At 34.8% G+C, this 19369-nt stretch overlaps 1 protein-coding gene across 6 annotated transcripts in view; it reads left to right on the top strand.

Annotated features, from left to right (window-relative positions):
* LOC139511393 (phosphatidylinositol 3-kinase regulatory subunit alpha-like) overlaps positions 1-19369 on the top strand; it is a 139845-nt gene that overhangs the window by 59848 nt on the left and 60628 nt on the right. For all 6 annotated transcript variants that reach the window (XM_071298137.1, XM_071298104.1, XM_071298129.1 and 3 more), the window contains exon 3: positions 17670-17753. In XM_071298137.1, coding sequence (XP_071154238.1) covers positions 17670-17753 — 84 coding nt within the window. The remainder of the gene's footprint in view (positions 1-17669; positions 17754-19369) is intronic.

Below are 19369 nucleotides of genomic sequence, written 5' to 3'. Positions count from 1 at the left end.
GTTGTGATATAGTGTTTCAAAAGAAAAGATTGTTTGAGCTTTAAACAATTTGCAGAGAATACACTTTTGAAATCTGACAGGTATATAAAGATCAAAGATCATCTTATTGTTATTTTTATTAAATACTTTTACCTTGTCACTGACTACTTCCAATGAAACTCAACTCAGTGCTCTGATCATGCCGGTAGTGTTGGTGCTTAAACATTGAAAATTCAAATTGATGAATTTCATAACTAAATTTCAGTTTGATCTTCCTTTGTTCATATAAAAAAGAAGATGTGGTATGATTGCCAATGAGACATCTACTCCACAAAAGACCAAAATGACAAAGACATCAGGCCATATTTTTTTGGCTATTGTTTTAAGGTCCTTTTTGGGTTTACACCTCATGTTCCTTGGATTTTAAATGGCTCTAAGCAATCCTGAGAACGATTAATAAAACAATGGCTTGCCTTAAAACTTCAGAAATTTGAAATTCATTTTTTAGTTTGTAAATTCTAATGAACTGAAAGAAGAAACAGATCTCACTCAATGAAACAGCTTCAGCACAAAAATCAATATTAGTACTAGTAACCCTGAAATGACACAGAGGTCGAAGGAATAAAATATTAATGACATTATTTTGAACCCATAATGTATTGAGGACAGATAGTGACACAATGAACTCCTAATATAGTCTTAGTCATACGGCACTGGCATTGCTTAGATATTGAACTTTAGTTTCAGGTTTTAATAATTCACATGGTTTTGTCATCATTTAAGCTTTTGTGTGTAGATATGATGCCTGGCTACGTATACATTATATTATATATGTATTATGTTCACACATATATTTCATTTTGTTAAATTCATCACTTGAAGAAATCCTTGTTATATAATCTCTGAGGAGGCTTTGACTGATTTTTGTATGAAACAAATTAAAAACAATGCTATAAGGATTTACTTTTGTTCAAAATTTTAATTTCCTTTTGACAGAAGCCTGTTAATTTGTGTAACAAACGGGAAGAGTTTTGCTAGAAGTGAATTCTAAGAAAGCTTAGTGGTCACCATTGTAATCCTATTACATTATATGTTCAGTACCACAAGTGGTTGCTGTGACCTACATTTTACATTTTGACTAAGATGATGGTTGGCTGCTTTAAGGTCCAGCAGCTAATTTAGGACCATAACATGTTAATGTAATATAATAATTACCCTGCTATGAAATAGACTGACATACCGAGCAGGATTTTTAATGTGTTAGTTCCAAAGACAACTTGACACCTTATTATGACTTGTAAGTGACCAGTGTTTGCTTTTACTCCTTCAAATTATACTGCATGCTGTGCAAAGTCTTCAATCAGCAAATATCAATTTTGAAGTCTTTGGTTTTACCTGTCTGTGTTTCTAGAACCCACAAACTCTCGCACTTAGGCAAACAGGCCACAGAGGTGGTATCATCCGATATGTATGAATAAGAATATGTGGTATGTCAGTGCCGATGTCGTAGTCAACTCTCCATCAGAGACTAAAGAGTGTACAAGTTTAAACAATTATAGGTAAATGACAAGCCTTCAACAATGAGCAAAACCATAATCAAAGGAAGGTTTAATTTTAAGCTTATCAGTTTACATGTTATGTTTTCAGAGCTCCAACTTTCTGTAAATTAGGTTAAAACTCAAATTGATAACTTAAACTGTGTTATAAGTAATGACAAAGTTTAGGTTTGTTTATTGTAGTAACCTATGTGATTTTCTTTTTTTCTTCTAAATATTTTATTTTTGAAAGATTAACATCTGTGACCTAATGAACTGAAAGATGTCAAGGACACACAAGTTAGAACTTGATTGTAAGTCAGTGTGATACTTATGTTAGACCATTGAAATTCAGTGAACTAAAACTTTTATCAAGGTCTGGCTTCTTTGTAAAACATGCAGGTCTTTGTTTGTGGTCATCATATTGACAGATGGGTCAATGGGGCAGAAAATTGCTTGCTGCCTTTGTTAAGATTCAAGGCCATATGGGGGTCAAACAAGTACTAAAAGGTTTTTCTGACTTTGGAACAAAAGAAAAAGATTAAATTTTCTTTGAAAGGGTTTATTTTTGTAAAATAAGATAGCATTTATTTAGAATTTTTAAAACTCTACATTGTTTGAAAAAGAATATAAACAAAAGAGCATGCTTTTACATGTTGATTGCAATTTTATCCCAAACAGTGCTTTAATTTATGTAATTCCTAATTTCATTTTATCAGCCTGTAGTCATATGATTTATCATGCAGTCATTTACTATGAATAAATTTTATTAAAATAGTAGCATTATGAGGAGTTCTTGATAGAATTAAACAACAGTCTATTTTTATTGACCTTCTAAAAAGGTAAAAATGAATGTACTTTTAAAAGTTAGTCTTGACATAGAGCATAATATAACATACAGTAATAAGAACACAATCAATTTAACTTTTCATTGGGTTGACCCAGTGGATATTTTTGAATCCAGTGTGTTTACACTACAAAAGGAAAAGAACCACTGAGTCTGACCTAATTGCTTTACTTTTTGAAAACAAGCAATCATAAAAAAAGAATATGATAACATGTGCATTTTATTATTCAGGCACAACAGTTTTCTGCATTTCATCATGGATACTCTTTTTTTTTTTTATATATCAGTGCATATAATTTATGTTTAAACACTGAGATTTGTCTTTGGTTGATCAGCTGATCATGGATACCAGAGTATAAGTAAGATAAACTTTGGTTGATCAGCTGATCATGGATACCAGAGTATAACGAAGTAAGATAAACTTTGGTTGATCAGCTGATCATGGATACCAGAGTATAAGTAAGATAAACTTAGGTTGGTCAGCTGATCATGGATACCAGAGTATAAGTAAGATAAACTTTGGTTGATCAGCTGATCATGGATACCAGAGTATAAGTAAGATAAACTTTGGTTGATCAGCTGATCATGGATACCAGAGTATAAGTAAGATAAACTTTGGTTGATCAGCTGATCATGGATACCAGAGTATAACGAAGTAAGATAAACTTTGGTTGATCAGCTGATCATGGATACCAGAGTATAACGAAGTAAGTTAAACTTTGGTTGATCAGCTGATTATGGATACCAGAGTATAAGTTAAGATAAACTTTGGTTGATCAGCTGATCATGGATACCAGAGTATAAGTAAGATAAACTTTGGTTGATCAGCTGATCATGGATACCAGAGTATAACGAAGTAAGATAAACTTTGGTTGGTCAGCTGATCATGGATACCAGAGTATAAGTAAGATAAACTTTGGTTGATCAGCTGATCATGGATACCAGAGTATAACGAAGTAAGATAAACTTTGGTTGATCAGCTGATCATGGATACCAGAGTATAAGTAAGATAAACTTTGGTTGATCAGCTGATCATGGATACCAGAGTATAAGTAAGATAAACTTTGGTTGATCAGCTGATCATGGATACCAGAGTATAAGTAAGATAAACTTTGGTTGATCAGCTGATCATGGATACCAGATTATAAGTAAGATAAACTTTGGTTGATCAGCTGATCATGGATACCAGAGTATAACGAAGTAAGATAAACTTTGGTTGATTAGCCGATCATGGATACCAGAGTATAAGTAAGATAAACTTTGGTTGATCAGCTGATCATGGATACCAGAGTATAAGTAAGATAAACTTTGGTTGGTCAGCTGATCATGGATACCAGAGTATAAGTAAGATAAACTTTGGTTGATCAGCTGATCATGGATACCAGAGTATAAGTAAGATAAACTTTGGTTGATCAGCTGATCATGGATACCAGAGTATAACGAAGTAAGATAAACTTTGGTTGGTCAGCTGATCATGGATACCAGAGTATAAGTAAGATAAACTTTGGTTGATCAGCTGATCATGGATACCAGAGTATAACGAAGTAAGATAAACTTTGGTTGATCAGCTGATCATGGATACCAGAGTATAAGTAAGATAAACTTTGGTTGATCAGCTGATCATGGATACCAGAGTATAAGTAAGATAAAAGGCAGTTCATCACTCCACAATTCTTCTTTTTTCCCAACCATAATGTCTTTTTAAGCACAGCTGTGCTTTTGCTTCCAAACATATACAGATTTATATGATTTTCATCTCTTGCACAGATATATTTTCATATCTAAATGTGTCACTTTTACTTTTAGACGGATCATCCTTTAAATTAGTCTAAAAAAATCCATCCTTTTTGGATTGATCCCAGAAATGATCTTTTTACTGGTTTAAATAGGGTCTTCACAAGTATCCTTATATAAATGAGACTTCTTATATAAAGTACAAAACAAATTATCCTGTTAATAACAGTCATTAGAAATAAGAACAGAAGTTTCTTTATTATTCTTGTTAAAAGATTGTCCACATATTTCAGTTCTTTTCATCAACCTAGACGATAAAATTAGTTATCATATACTTAGACTAAATAACATATATTTTTTACTGTATGATCATAGCATTAAATTTACGTAAATTCCATATTTATCGAATTGGTGCTTAGTGGGCTGATATGAAAAGTTTATCACATGCTTCGATTGTTATCACATGCCTTTCTGTAACGTTATCGCATGGCCGATTCCGGTGATACTCGGCATATTCCGGAAAATACACCTCAATGCTACGTTTTCAGTGAAAAACATTACAAAACAAATATTTGGATACTGAAAAGTATATTGTATAAAATATTAATAAAAAAACAAACAAATTATGAAATAAATGCATTTTTTAAAAGTTTCAAACACAATTTAGAAAGTTACTTTGAAAAAGTTGACTTTTCCTAATAGTGTTCATTATGTGTATTGATGAATTTTTTTGTCAATTCGTCCATATTTAAATGTTTTTCTTCTCTGTTGAGGCATATGGTAGAAAGATTTCATGTCGAATGTACTAAATTTGGGGTCCTACGTCCGTGAACTTCTCACTCTTTGAACTTCTGTTTGGGAACCACGTGAAAGGATTAATATATGAATCTGTTGTTTCTCCATTGTTGAAGCATATGATAAAAAGATCATAACATGTCATTTTTCATATCGCATGTATAATCAGCACTCGGTCAACATCAGCCCTCGAGCCATGCGGCTCTTGGGCTGATATTGAACCTAGGGCTGATAATACATGCGATATGAAAAATGCCATGTAATAATCTGATATTATCCCTCAGTCTAACAGTAAAACAGTACTTGGTTTTATAGTGAGTAATCCTTGGCTATTTAAGTGGGGGAATGAAAGTTACTGAAAATGCAATATTATCTATCTTAAATGAAATGATTTATAAAATATTTGAGACAATATTGTACTTAGACAGCTGATGTAGTGCACAGTAAAAGCTTAGTTAATAGTTCTGTTGCACTTTAAACACATACAAATAAGTATCAGATTTCTTATTTATGAATGAAACACACATTTAAGAAAAAGGTAATTATTACCAAATTTCAAATAGATTTGCTATCTAATGTCGGAGATTAATGTAGTTTCTATAAGAGTTTGACAGGCTGTGTACCTTATCAACTTTCTGAACTCTCCTTGATTGGAGGAGGAAAAATACTTTTCAATATTTCTTTTTTGTAACCTGAAAATGATATATGTGAAATAGATAGAAAAATGATTTAAAACTAATTAGTTTCATTTGAAAAACAGATTGGGGCCATAGCACATTTTATAACTTTAATCATAATTGATCTGATATGGATATTTTAAATCTCATTTTTCAACCTCAGTCTCACTAAACTTTAGATAAAAAGTAGTGCAGATAAATAATTAACAATATTTGTTTGTTTGAATGAAAATCCATTTTCTGGTCCAATTAATATATGATTGATAAAACAGCCTATGGTTCTACCCCATTAATCATTTGATCTCACAGATATTGAGGTCAGTAGGGTACAATAGACCCATTGCTTGCCTGCAAGGACAATTAATCACAAACATGAGTGGTCATTTTAATGACCTAGTCATAGTGACCAATGTATTTGACACAGGAATATACTTAGCAAGTAACAAGTTATCCCAGACCAATTTGAGTCTCAATTGAATTTATGAAATTATAAGATGATTTTTGATAATTTTGCCTCAGTAATGAAACAATTGTCTAGTGTATTTTTAGCCAACTTTTTATTTTCGTCTGCATTGAGACACTCCAACAAAATAAAAACAACCCATTGAACTTGAGTTGACTGTAATATTATTATATCCTAGTTTTTGTCAACTTTAACTATACAGGATATATATTACATTGCCTACTGTAATTTTGTATTTGAACTTTATATGACTGTAATTAAAGTTGTATAATTGTAAAAATATCAGCACAGATTTAGTTCTCTGGGTGAGGAATAAGTAGGCTACATGTAATTACAGATGAACATATGTAGATCTAATATAAAACTCTAATCTTCTTATTGTAAATGTAGGAGACCCTCTGTAGATAATATGACCAGAATATAAACAATACTAACAAAACATTAACAAAAATATTGAATTCTACATCTACAGTTTATTCTGAAAGGGGAAGTCTTAAAAAAACATTAACAAAAATATAGAACTTAGATTACAGTAAATTCAAAAAGAGAAAGTCCAATTAAAATCTGACAAAAACAAATGTGAGACTTATATCAACCAATTTGGAAAGAATGGAAAATGTCTGTCATATTCCTGACTTGGTACAGGCATTTTACAAAAAGAAAACAGTGGGTTAAACCTAAATTAGGTTTTATAATCTAGATGAACCTACCACTTGTTGGTTCAATTGACAAAATATTGTATGAGCAATTAATTACCCAAACAGACATGATAGGTTCTGCGACAATAATTGGGATCCAGCAACAAAAACTATGTAAATATACATTTCAGACAACACAACTGACTTAAAAATAAACAAGCATACAAATATATCTAATAAAGAAACCATTAACAACAAGTTGTTGCACTTGATAGTGAGTCACCAGCAAAAAAGTTTTTTGGAGTTGATATAGTTCTTACGGACAGAAAGTGTAAAAGTTGACTGAAATAATTTGTTAGTTACTGAAATATAGATTTGGAAACATGTGAAACTATTACTAAATATAAAAAAGAAGATGCGGTAAGGATTGCTAATGAGACATCTCTTCACAAGAGACCAATAAAATCTGTTTAGTGTTATGTCTCTGTACAGCCTTCAACAATGAACAAAGCCCATACAGCATAATCTGTTTTGTAATAAGTTAAATTTTAGTGGAAGTAATCTATTTTTAGTCGACATATGTATATTCTACAAGGTACCATGAAAAATAAATTGTAATGATTTTTTTTGTGTTATGCAACCATAGGAAGAAACAAAAGGTTTAAATGTCTAAGTAATTGTGTCAAGTAATGCAATACCTAAAGGCTTATTATCAAAATGCTAATTTATAGATTGAAATATTCCAATTAAATTCTTTTTTGTTAGGAAAATTATATTTTGTAAAATTATATTTTTCTGAGAATGTAGATTCTTATACTGTTGTTATACTTAAAAACCTGGTAAACAGATCCTTTAAAAGTCAGAAATCCTTATATTTTAAAACATATCATAACGTTTTCTATCGATAGGTATTTTACTGATTCCATTAAAATGTAAGATTTCATTGTATGAATCATATATATCTGGGATTTGATCGATATTCTTTTACAACAGTAAGACATTTTATAGATAAATTTTCTATCAAGACATCCTATGTTAAATGATTTAACCAATTAAACTTCCTATCAAGTTTATGGTATTTTTATTATCTTGATAGTGGTATAATTATAAGTGTATCTTCAATTATGTCAGTAGGTCACTGTGTCAGTGAGTTCATCTGTTAATTGTTATACTGCAAGCTGGGATATATCTAATAATAATGATATATATACATTTTATATTATAGATGATATAATGATACACAAAATTTAATTATTGATAAGAAAAGTCTGGTATTTTAAAGTCCTTTTCTATTTTATGTAATCTGTTTTGGAAAAGTAGCACATAAAAGAACATAGAATTACAGTCTTTTTGTACTGGGTTTCAAAATTAATTTTGGTGATTTGTGAAAATGAAATATACTGTCCTCTTGTATGAGTATCTTGGGGTTTTGTTTCCTTTCACTTATTTTGCACTGAAGCAACCAAACAAAACAAGGGTTATTAGATATTTTGCCCCTAATTTCATGGATTATGACTTTCATGTTATGTAGACAAAATTGTACTTATAATGATAATTGTCTAGTAGATACATATTACAGTCTTTTGCAGATATCTTATTATATAAAAAAAGTATCCACTTTGATGTACCGATATTAGATTTAGTATCCTAAGTAACATTTTCATGTTCTGGGCCATCTGTTCATCATGAACTGTTATATTTTCAGCCACTGGAGCTATTTCTAGAATAAGTATCAAAGAGTTAAACCTTTAAATTGTATTTTATATATATGTTGTATGAGCTTGTTTAATGTCTTCTGTCAGGGGTTAATTAGGTTTACGTAAGTTAATGAGGTGTGGTATCCTTGAAGGACAGGTTATAGGTAAACAGACTCAGTACTGTGTACCCTTGATCATAATGATTGGCCACAATATGGCTGTACCAATCTACCCACTGAATTAATGATTATTTAAGACTTCATCAAAAATATTTAGTAGTTAAAAAAATACTTATTGGGTTACGTTAAGGATTGCTATCTAGCAATTTATTGGCATACATATATATATAAAGTACTTCTGTTTCCAAGGCCACATCTGGTAGAACAGTAATAGTTATAAACATATTTAACCCAGCCTCATTTTGTGCAATGCATGTCCAAAGTTAAGAGCCTGTAATTCAGTGGATGTCATTGCTTTATTTATTTAGCTGTCTTTCATAAATGTTTTGTATGTTTGTTTTCTCATTTTGTCATGAAAGGCCTTTTTAGCTTACTATACAGTTGAGATTTTGCTCATTGTTGACAATATTGTTATAATATTGTCAATAACTTTAACAGCAGTTGTCTTATTTTTACAGAGCTTGCATGAACACCACTGTTGCAGTCACTTCTTAAACCTGTTGTTGATTGTTTTTCCTCAGTAACTTAACATGAATTGTTTTATTTTTACAGAGCCAGTACCACCACCACCAGTTGTGGCCCCTTCCTCATCGTCTAGTAGATTGTTATTTCCTCAGTAACTTAACATGAATTGTTTTATTTTTACAGAGCCAGTACCACCACCACCAGTTGTGGCCCCTTCCTCATCGTCTAGTAGATTGTTTTTCCTCAGTAACTTAACATTCATTGTTTTATTTTTACAGAGCCAGTACCACCACCACCAGTTGTGGCCCCTTCCTCATCGTCTAGTAGATTGTTATTTCCTCAGTAACTTAACATGAATTGTTTTATTTTTACAGAGCCAGTACCACCACCACCAGTTGTGCCCCTTCCTCATCGTCTAGTAGATTGTTATTTCCTCAGTAATTTAACATTCATTGTTTTATTTTTACAGAGCCAATACCACCACCACCAGTTGTTCCCCTTCCTCATCGTCTAGTAGATTGTTATTTCCTCAGTAACTTAACATGAATTGTTTTATTTTTACAGAGCCAGTACCACCTCCACCAGTTGTGGCCCCTTCCTCATCGTCTAGTAGATTGTTATTTCCTCAGTAACTTAACATGAATTGTTTTATTTTTACAGAGCCAGTACCACCACCACCAGTTGTGGACCCTTCCTCATCGTCTAGTAGATTGTTATTTCCTCAGTAACTTAACATGAATTGTTTTATTTTTACAGAGCCAATACCACCTCCACCAGTTGTTCCCCTTCCTCATCGTCTAGTAGATTGTTATTTCCTCAGTAACTTAACATGCATTGTTTTATTTTTACAGAGCCAGTACCACCTCCACCAGTTGTTCCCCTTCCTCATTGTCTAGTAGATTGTTATTTCCTCAGTAACTTAACATGCATTGTTTTATTTTTACAGAGCCAGTACCACCTCCACCAGTTGTTCCCCTTCCTCATTGTCTAGTAGATTGTTATTTCCTCAGTAACTTAACATGAATTGTTTTATTTTTACAGAGCCAGTACCACCTCCACCAGTTGTTCCCCTTCCTCATTGTCTAGTAGATTGTTATTTCCTCAGTAACTTAACATGAATTGTTTTATTTTTACAGAGCCAGTACCACCTCCACCAGTTGTTCCCCTTCCTCATCGTCTAGTAGATTGTTATTTCCTCAGTAACTTAACATGAATTGTTTTATTTTTACAGAGCCAGTACCACCTCCACCAGTTGTTCCCCTTCCTCATTGTCTAGTAGATTGTTATTTCCTCAGTAACTTAACATGAATTGTTTTATTTTTACAGAGCCAGTACCACCTCCACCAGTTGTGCCCCTTCCTCATCGTCTAGTAGATTGTTATTTCCTCAGTAACTTAACATGCATTGTTTTATTTTTACAGAGCCAGTACCACCTCCACCAGTTGTTCCCCTTCCTCATTGTCTAGTAGATTGTTATTTCCTCAGTAACTTAACATGCATTGTTTTATTTTTACAGAGCCAGTACCACCTCCACCAGTTGTTCCCCTTCCTCATCGTCCAGTAGATTGTTATTTTGTCAGTAACTTAACATGCATTGTTTTATTTTTACAGAGCCAGTACCACCTCCACCAGTTGTTCCCCTTCCTCATCGTCTAGTAGATTGTTATTTCCTCAGTGACTTAACATGAATTGTTTTATTTTTACAGAGCCAGTACCACCACCACCAGTTGTGCCCTTTCTCATTGTCTAGTAGATTGTTATTTCCTCAGTAACTTAACATGCATTGTTTTATTTTTACAGAGCCAGTACCACCTCTACCAGTTGTTCCCCTTCCTCATCGTCTAGTAGATTGTTATTTCCTCAGTAACTTAACATGAATTGTTTTATTTTTACAGAGCCAGTACCACCACCACCAGTTGTGGCCACTTCCTCATCATCCAGTAGATTGTTATTTCCTCAGTAACTTAACATGAATTGTTTTATTTTTACAGAGCCAGTACCACCTCCACTAGTTGTGCCCCTTCCTCATCGTCTAGTAGATTGTTATTTTGTCAGTAACTTAACATGAATTGTTTTATTTTTACAGAGCCAGTACCACCACCACCAGTTGTTCCCCTTCCTCATTGTCTAGTAGATTGTTATTTCCTCAGTAACTTAACATGTATTGTTTTATTTTTACAGAGCCAATACCACCTCCACCAGTTGTGGCCCCTTCCTCATCGTCTAGTAGATTGTTATTTCCTCAGTAACTTAACATGAATTGTTTTATTTTTACAGAGCCAGTACCACCACCACCAGTTGTGCCCCTTCCTCATCGTCTGGTAGATTGTTATTTCCTCAGTAACTTAACATGAATTGTTTTATTTTTACAGAGCCAGTACCACCACCACCAGTTGTGGACCCTTCCTCATCGTCTAGTAGATTGTTATTTCCTCAGTAACTTAACATGAATTGTTTTATTTTTACAGAGCCAATACCACCTCCACCAGTTGTGGCCCCTTCCTCATCGTCTAGTAGATTGTTATTTCCTCAGTAACTTAACATGAATTGTTTTATTTTTACAGAGCCAATACCACCTCCACCAGTTGTGGCCCCTTCCTCATCGTCTAGTAGATTGTTATTTCCTCAGTAACTTAACATGAATTGTTTTATTTTTACAGAGCCAGTACCACCACCACCAGTTGTGCCCCTTCCTCATCGTCTGGTAGATTGTTATTTCCTCAGTAACTTAACATGAATTGTTTTATTTTTACAGAGCCAGTACCACCACCACCAGTTGTGGACCCTTCCTCATCGTCTAGTAGATTGTTATTTCCTCAGTAACTTAACATGAATTGTTTTATTTTTACAGAGCCAATACCACCTCCACCAGTTGTGGCCCCTTCCTCATCGTCTAGTAGATTGTTATTTCCTCAGTAACTTAACATGAATTGTTTTATTTTTACAGAGCCAGTACCGCCACCACCAGTTGTTCCCCTTCCTCATTGTCTAGTAGATTGTTATTTCCTCAGTAACTTAACATGCATTGTTTTATTTTTACAGAGCCAGTACCACCTCCACCAGTTGTTCCCCTTCCTCATTGTCTAGTAGATTGTTATTTCCTCAGTAACTTAACATGAATTGTTTTATTTTTACAGAGCCAGTACCACCTCCACCAGTTGTTCCCCTTCCTCATTGTCTAGTAGATTGTTATTTCCTCAGTAACTTAACATGAATTGTTTTATTTTTACAGAGCCAGTACCACCTCCACCAGTTGTTCCCCTTCCTCATCGTCTAGTAGATTGTTATTTCCTCAGTAACTTAACATGAATTGTTTTATTTTTACAGAGCCAGTACCACCTCCACCAGTTGTTCCCCTTCCTCATTGTCTAGTAGATTGTTATTTCCTCAGTAACTTAACATGAATTGTTTTATTTTTACAGAGCCAGTACCACCTCCACCAGTTGTGCCCCTTCCTCATCGTCTAGTAGATTGTTATTTCCTCAGTAACTTAACATGCATTGTTTTATTTTTACAGAGCCAGTACCACCTCCACCAGTTGTTCCCCTTCCTCATTGTCTAGTAGATTGTTATTTCCTCAGTAACTTAACATGCATTGTTTTATTTTTACAGAGCCAGTACCACCTCCACCAGTTATTCCCCTTCCTCATCGTCTAGTAGATTGTTATTTCCTCAGTGACTTAACATGAATTGTTTTATTTTTACAGAGCCAGTACCACCACCACCAGTTGTGCCCTTTCTCATTGTCTAGTAGATTGGTATTTCCTCAGTAACTTAACATGCATTGTTTTATTTTTACAGAGCCAGTACCACCTCTACCAGTTGTTCCCCTTCCTCATCGTCTAGTAGATTGTTATTTCCTCAGTAACTTAACATGAATTGTTTTATTTTTACAGAGCCAGTACCACCACCACCAGTTGTGGCCACTTCCTCATCGTCCAGTAGATTGTTATTTCCTCAGTAACTTAACATGAATTGTTTTATTTTTACAGAGCCAGTACCACCTCCACTAGTTGTGCCCCTTCCTCATCGTCTAGTAGATTGTTATTTTGTCAGAAACTTAACATGAATTGTTTTATTTTTACAGAGCCAGTAACACCACCACCAGTTGTGCCCCTTCCTCATTGTCTAGTAGATTGTTATTTCCTCAGTAACTTAACATGAATTGTTTTATTTTTACAGAGCCAGTACCACCTCCACTAGTTGTGCCCCTTCCTCATCGTCTAGTAGATTGTTATTTTGTCAGTAACTTAACATGCATTGTTTTATTTTTACAGAGCCAGTACCACCACCACCAGTTGTTCCCCTTCCTCATCGTCTAGTAGATTGTTATTTCCTCAGTAACTTAACATGTATTGTTTTATTTTTACAGAGCCAATACCACCTCCACCAGTTGTGGCCCCTTCCTCATCGTCTAGTAGATTGTTATTTCCTCAGTAACTTAACATGAATTGTTTTATTTTTACAGAGCCAGTACCACCACCACCAGTTGTGCCCCTTCCTCATTGTCTGGTAGATTGTTATTTCCTCAGTAACTTAACATGAATTGTTTTATTTTTACAGAGCCAGTACCACCACCACCAGTTGTGGACCCTTCCTCATCGTCTAGTAGATTGTTATTTCCTCAGTAACTTAACATGAATTGTTTTATTTTTACAGAGCCAATACCACCTCCACCAGTTGTGGCCCCTTCCTCATCGTCTAGTAGATTGTTATTTCCTCAGTAACTTAACATGAATTGTTTTATTTTTACAGAGCCAATACCACCTCCACCAGTTGTGGCCCCTTCCTCATCGTCTAGTAGATTGTTATTTCCTCAGTAACTTAACATGAATTGTTTTATTTTTACAGAGCCAGTACCACCACCACCAGTTGTGGCCCCTTCCTCATCGTCTAGTAGATTGTTATTTCCTCAGTAACTTAACATGAATTGTTTTATTTTTACAGAGCCAATACCACCTCCACCAGTTGTGCCCCTTCCTCATCGTCTAGTAGATTGTTATTTCCTCAGTAACTTAACATGAATTGTTTTATTTTTACAGAGCCAATACCACCTCCACCAGTTGTGCCCCTTCCTCATCGTCTAGTAGATTGTTATTTCCTCAGTAACTTAACATGAATTGTTTTATTTTTACAGAGCCAGTACCACCACCACCAGTTGTGCCCCTTCCTCATCGTCTAGTAGATTGTTATTTCCTCAGTAACTTAACATTCATTGTTTTATTTTTACAGAGCCAGTACCACCACCACCAGTTGTGCCCCTTCCTCATCGTCTTGTAGATTGTTATTTCCTCAGTAACTTAACATGAATTGTTTTATTTTTACAGAGCCAGTACCACCACCACCAGTTGTTCCCCTTCCTCATCGTCTAGTAGATTGTTATTTCCTCAGTAACTTAACATGAATTGTTTTATTTTTACAGAGCCAGTACCACCACCACCAGTTGTTCCCCTTCCTCATCGTCTAGTAGATTGTTATTTCCTCAGTAACTTAACATGAATTGTTTTATTTTTACAGAGCCAGTACCACCTCCACCAGTTGTTCCCCTTCCTCATCGTCTAGTAGATTGTTATTTCCTCAGTAACTTAACATGAATTGTTTTATTTTTACAGAGCCAGTACCACCACCACCAGTTGTGCCCCTTCCTCATCGTCTAGTAGATTGTTATTTCCTCAGTAACTTAACATTCATTGTTTTATTTTTACAGAGCCAGTACCACCACCACCAGTTGTGGCCCTTTCCTCATCGTCTAGTAGATTGTTATTTCCTCAGTAACTTAACATGAATTGTTTTATTTTTACAGAGCCAGTACCACCACCACCAGTTGTGCCCCTTCCTCATCGTCTAGTAGATTGTTATTTCCTCAGTAACTTAACATGCATTGTTTTATTTTTACAGAGCCAGTACCACCACCACCAGTTGTTCCCCTTCCTCATCGTCTAGTAGATTGTTATTTCCTCAGTAACTTAACATGCATTGTTTTATTTTTACAGAGCCAGTACCACCACCACCAGTTGTTCCCCTTCCTCATCGTCTAGTAGATTGTTATTTCCTCTGTAACTTAACATGAATTGTTTTATTTTTACAGAGCCAGTACCACCACCACCAGTTGTGCCCCTTCCTCATCGTCTAGTAGATTGTTATTTCCTCAGTAACTTAACATGAATTGTTTTATTTTTACAGAGCCAGTACCACCACCACCAGTTGTGGCCCCTTCCTCATCGTCTAGTAGATTGTTATTTCCTCAGTAACTTAACATGAATTGTTTTATTTTTACAGAGCCAGTACCACCACCACCAGTTGTTCCCCTTCCTCATCGTCTAGTAGATTGTTATTTCCTCTGTAACTTAACATGCATTGTTTTATTTTTACAGAGCCAGTACCACCACCACCAGTTGTTCCCCTTCCTCATCGTCTAGTAGATTGTTATTTCCTCAGTAACTTAACATGCATTGTTTTATTTTTACAGAGCCAGTACCACCTCCACCAGTTGTTCCCCTTCCTCATCGTCTAGTAGATTGTTATTTCCTCTGTAACTTAACATGAATTGTTTTATTTTTACAGAGCCAGTACCACCTCCACCAGTTGTTCCCCTTCCTCATTGTCTAGTAGATTGTTATTTCCTCAGTAACTTAACATGAATTGTTTTATTTTTACAGAGCCAGTACCACCACCACCAGTTGTTCCCCTTCCTCATCGTCTAGTAGATTGTTATTTCCTCTGTAACTTAACATGAATTGTTTTATTTTTACAGAGCCAGTACCACCACCACCAGTTGTTCCCCTTCCTCATAGTCTAGTAGATTGTTATTTCCTCTGTAACTTAACATGAATTGTTTTATTTTTACAGAGCCAGTACCACCACCACCAGTTGTGGCCCTTCCTCATCGTCTAGTAGATTGTTATTTCCTCTGTAACTTAACATGAATTGTTTTATTTTTACAGAGCCAGTACCACCTCCACCAGTTGTGGCCCTTTCCTCATCGTCTAGTAGATTGTTATTTCCTCAGTAACTTAACATGCATTGTTTTATTTTTACAGAGCCAGTACCACCACCACCAGTTGTGCCCCTTCCTCATCGTCTAGTAGATTGTTATTTCCTCTGTAACTTAACATGCATTGTTTTATTTTTACAGAGCCAGTACCACCACCACCAGTTGTTCCCCTTCCTCATCGTCTAGTAGATTGTTATTTCCTCAGTAACTTAACATGCATTGTTTTATTTTTACAGAGCCAGTACCACCACCACCAGTTGTTCCCCTTCCTCATCGTCTAGTAGATTGTTATTTCCTCAGTAACTTAACATGAATTGTTTTATTTTTACAGAGCCAGTACCACCACCACCAGTTGTGCCCCTTCCTCATCGTCTAGTAGATTGTTATTTCCTCAGTAACTTAACATTCATTGTTTTATTTTTACAGAGCCAGTACCACCTCCACCAGTTGTGCCCCTTCCTCATTGTCTAGTAGATTGTTATTTCCTCAGTAACTTAACATTCATTGTTTTATTTTTACAGAGCCAGTACCACCTCCACCAGTTGTGCCCCTTCCTCATTGTCTAGTAGATTGTTATTTCCTCAGTAACTTAACATTCATTGTTTTATTTTTACAGAGCCAGTACCACCTCCACCAGTTGTGGCCCTTTCCTCATCGTCTAGTAGATTGTTATTTCCTCAGTAACTTAACATTCATTGTTTTATTTTTACAGAGCCAGTACCACCTCCACCAGTTGTGGCCCTTTCCTCATCGTCTAGTAGATTGTTATTTCCTCAGTAACTTAACATGAATTGTTTTATTTTTACAGAGCCAGTACCACCTCCACCAGTTGTGCCCCTTCCTCATCGTCTAGTAGATTGTTATTTCCTCAGTAACTTAACATGAATTGTTTTATTTTTACAGAGCCAGTACCACCACCACCAGTTGTGCCCCTTCCTCATCGTCTAGTAGATTGTTATTTCCTCAGTAACTTAACATGCATTGTTTTATTTTTACAGAGCCAGTACCACCTCCACCAGTTGTGCCCCTTCCTCATCGTCTAGTAGATTGTTATTTCCTCAGTAACTTAACATGCATTGTTTTATTTTTACAGAGCCAGTACCACCACCACTAGTTGTGCCCCTTCCTCATCGTCTAGTAGATTGTTATTTCCTCAGTAACTTAACATGAATTGTTTTATTTTACAGAGCCAGTACCACCTCCACCAGTTGTGGCCCCTTCCTCATCGTCTAGTAGATTGTTATTTCCTCAGTAACTTAACATGAATTGTTTTATTTTTACAGAGCCAGTACCACCACCACCAGTTGTGGCCCTTTCCTCATCGTCTAGTAGATTGTTATTTCCTCAGTAACTTAACATTCATTGTTTTATTTTTACAGAGCCAGTACCACCTCCACTAGTTGTGGCCCCTTCCTCATCGTCTAGTAGATTGTTATTTCCTCAGTAACTTAACATGAATTGTTTTATTTTTACAGAGCCAGTACCACCACCACCAGTTGTGGCCCTTCCTCATCGTCTAGTAGATTGTTATTTCCTCAGTAACTTAACATTCATTGTTTTATTTTTACAGAGCCAGTACCACCTCCACTAGTTGTGGCCCCTTCCTCATCGTCTAGTAGATTGTTATTTCCTCAGTAACTTAACATGAATTGTTTTATTTTTACAGAGCCAGTACCACCACCACCAGTTGTGCCCCTTCCTCATCGTCTAGTAGATTGTTATTTTGTCAGACCAGTTACCTGTTCATTTTGTGAGTATTAAATAAACATTCAAAAGTGTGGACATCTGAAATCATTATATCAATCCACCAAACATATTATGTGTGTTAATAAAAAAGTCCCTGTTTTTATACCCCCTCTGTGGGCAACATGGGCATTCACATTATCATTTCTAAAATCTAACTTAGAAATTGCCTCATCCAAATTTTAAGAAACTCATACGCAATGCTTAAAACCAAAACTTGCAGACAGGTCGAATTAGTGATACCAGTCACTTAATGTTCCAGAGTTATGACCCTTTATAAAATGTCTTTCTGCACTAGTAGTTATAACTTTAGTTTTCTCCACCCAAATTTTATGAAACTCTTACACAATGCTTAAAACTGCATGACACAGACAAAATGTTACCCCATCCCGTCCATCCATTATGTCCCCAAAATTGGTTTCCTTTCTGTAACTTTAGTTTGACTCAACCAAATGTTATAAAATTCATACACAATGCTTATCACCACAAAACACAGATCAAGTTCAAAATTGGGTGTTGTCATTTTTACCGCTGAAATTTTTGTTACTGTTCTCTTACTTAAGTTTGCCTCAACCAAATATAATAAAAGTTATGCACAAATTAATGCTTGTTACCACAAAACCCATATCAGGTTGGAGATTCAGGTTTGCATCTATTTTACTGTTCTGGAGTAATGTCCCTTTTATAGACATAAAAATTGATAAATTTATACCAAAGAAATACTGCTGAAAGTAAAAGTAAGAATTTGCTGATCTACATGCTAGTTTCCCTCACGTGAGAATCAGCTGATACAGCATCTCACTTGAGTTCAATAAGAAATATGACAAGGTAAGATAACACTGAATGTGAAATGCTAATATTGTCTTAAGTCTTAGTGGAATGCTATGCAAATTATTAATGGACAAACACTCATTCAAGTAGTCTAGCAAGAGGATTTCTATTGTCTTAGAAGTCAAGAAGCACACTTGAGCTAAAATGAAATACTGGATAATAATGGTATAATACCATTCTTGTATCTCATGATTTTATTGTAGAAAATTCCAATGGTTGACCTTGACCATGCAAATCAGCTGATTTTAGAACCCAATATTGGACATTTGCAGTCTAAATATAAAATATAGTCTATATTTAATTCTGTATTGTTAAGGTCTTTTTAATGAATACTATAAAAGTAGACCTAAAGGTAAAGAAAAAGGTTTGAAAATTAATGGTGTGTTTCATTAAACAAGAATGCCAAATTCTATATACTAAATTTGTTCTGAAGTTGTAAAATTGAAAATCAGGTTTTTATATTATCATGTTCATGATGACTATGCTACGGGTGGTATTGTAAAACCTTTTGTCTAATTTTTATTTGAAAGGGTTATTCACTGTAGCTTCCACTTCTTGTACCACTCACTGTAATTCAATTGCATGCACAATTTGGAAACTGGTTATAAAACCAGTACCAATGTACCTGTTATCTGTCAACAGTTTCTGACCTTCTGTTGTGCCAGATATTGGACAGTAATGACATAAAAAGATTTTCTACAGGTATTTTGATCACTTTATCAATTAATTTGAAGAAAAAAAATCAAGGATTCATAATTACATTCTAAGATTGAAACTCAGGGGTTACTATTG

Source organism: Mytilus edulis, chromosome 1 (genome assembly GCF_963676685.1).
Source record: "Mytilus edulis chromosome 1, xbMytEdul2.2, whole genome shotgun sequence".
NCBI lineage: Eukaryota > Metazoa > Mollusca > Bivalvia > Mytilida > Mytilidae > Mytilus > Mytilus edulis.
This window is presented reverse-complemented; position numbering and strand designations above follow the sequence as displayed.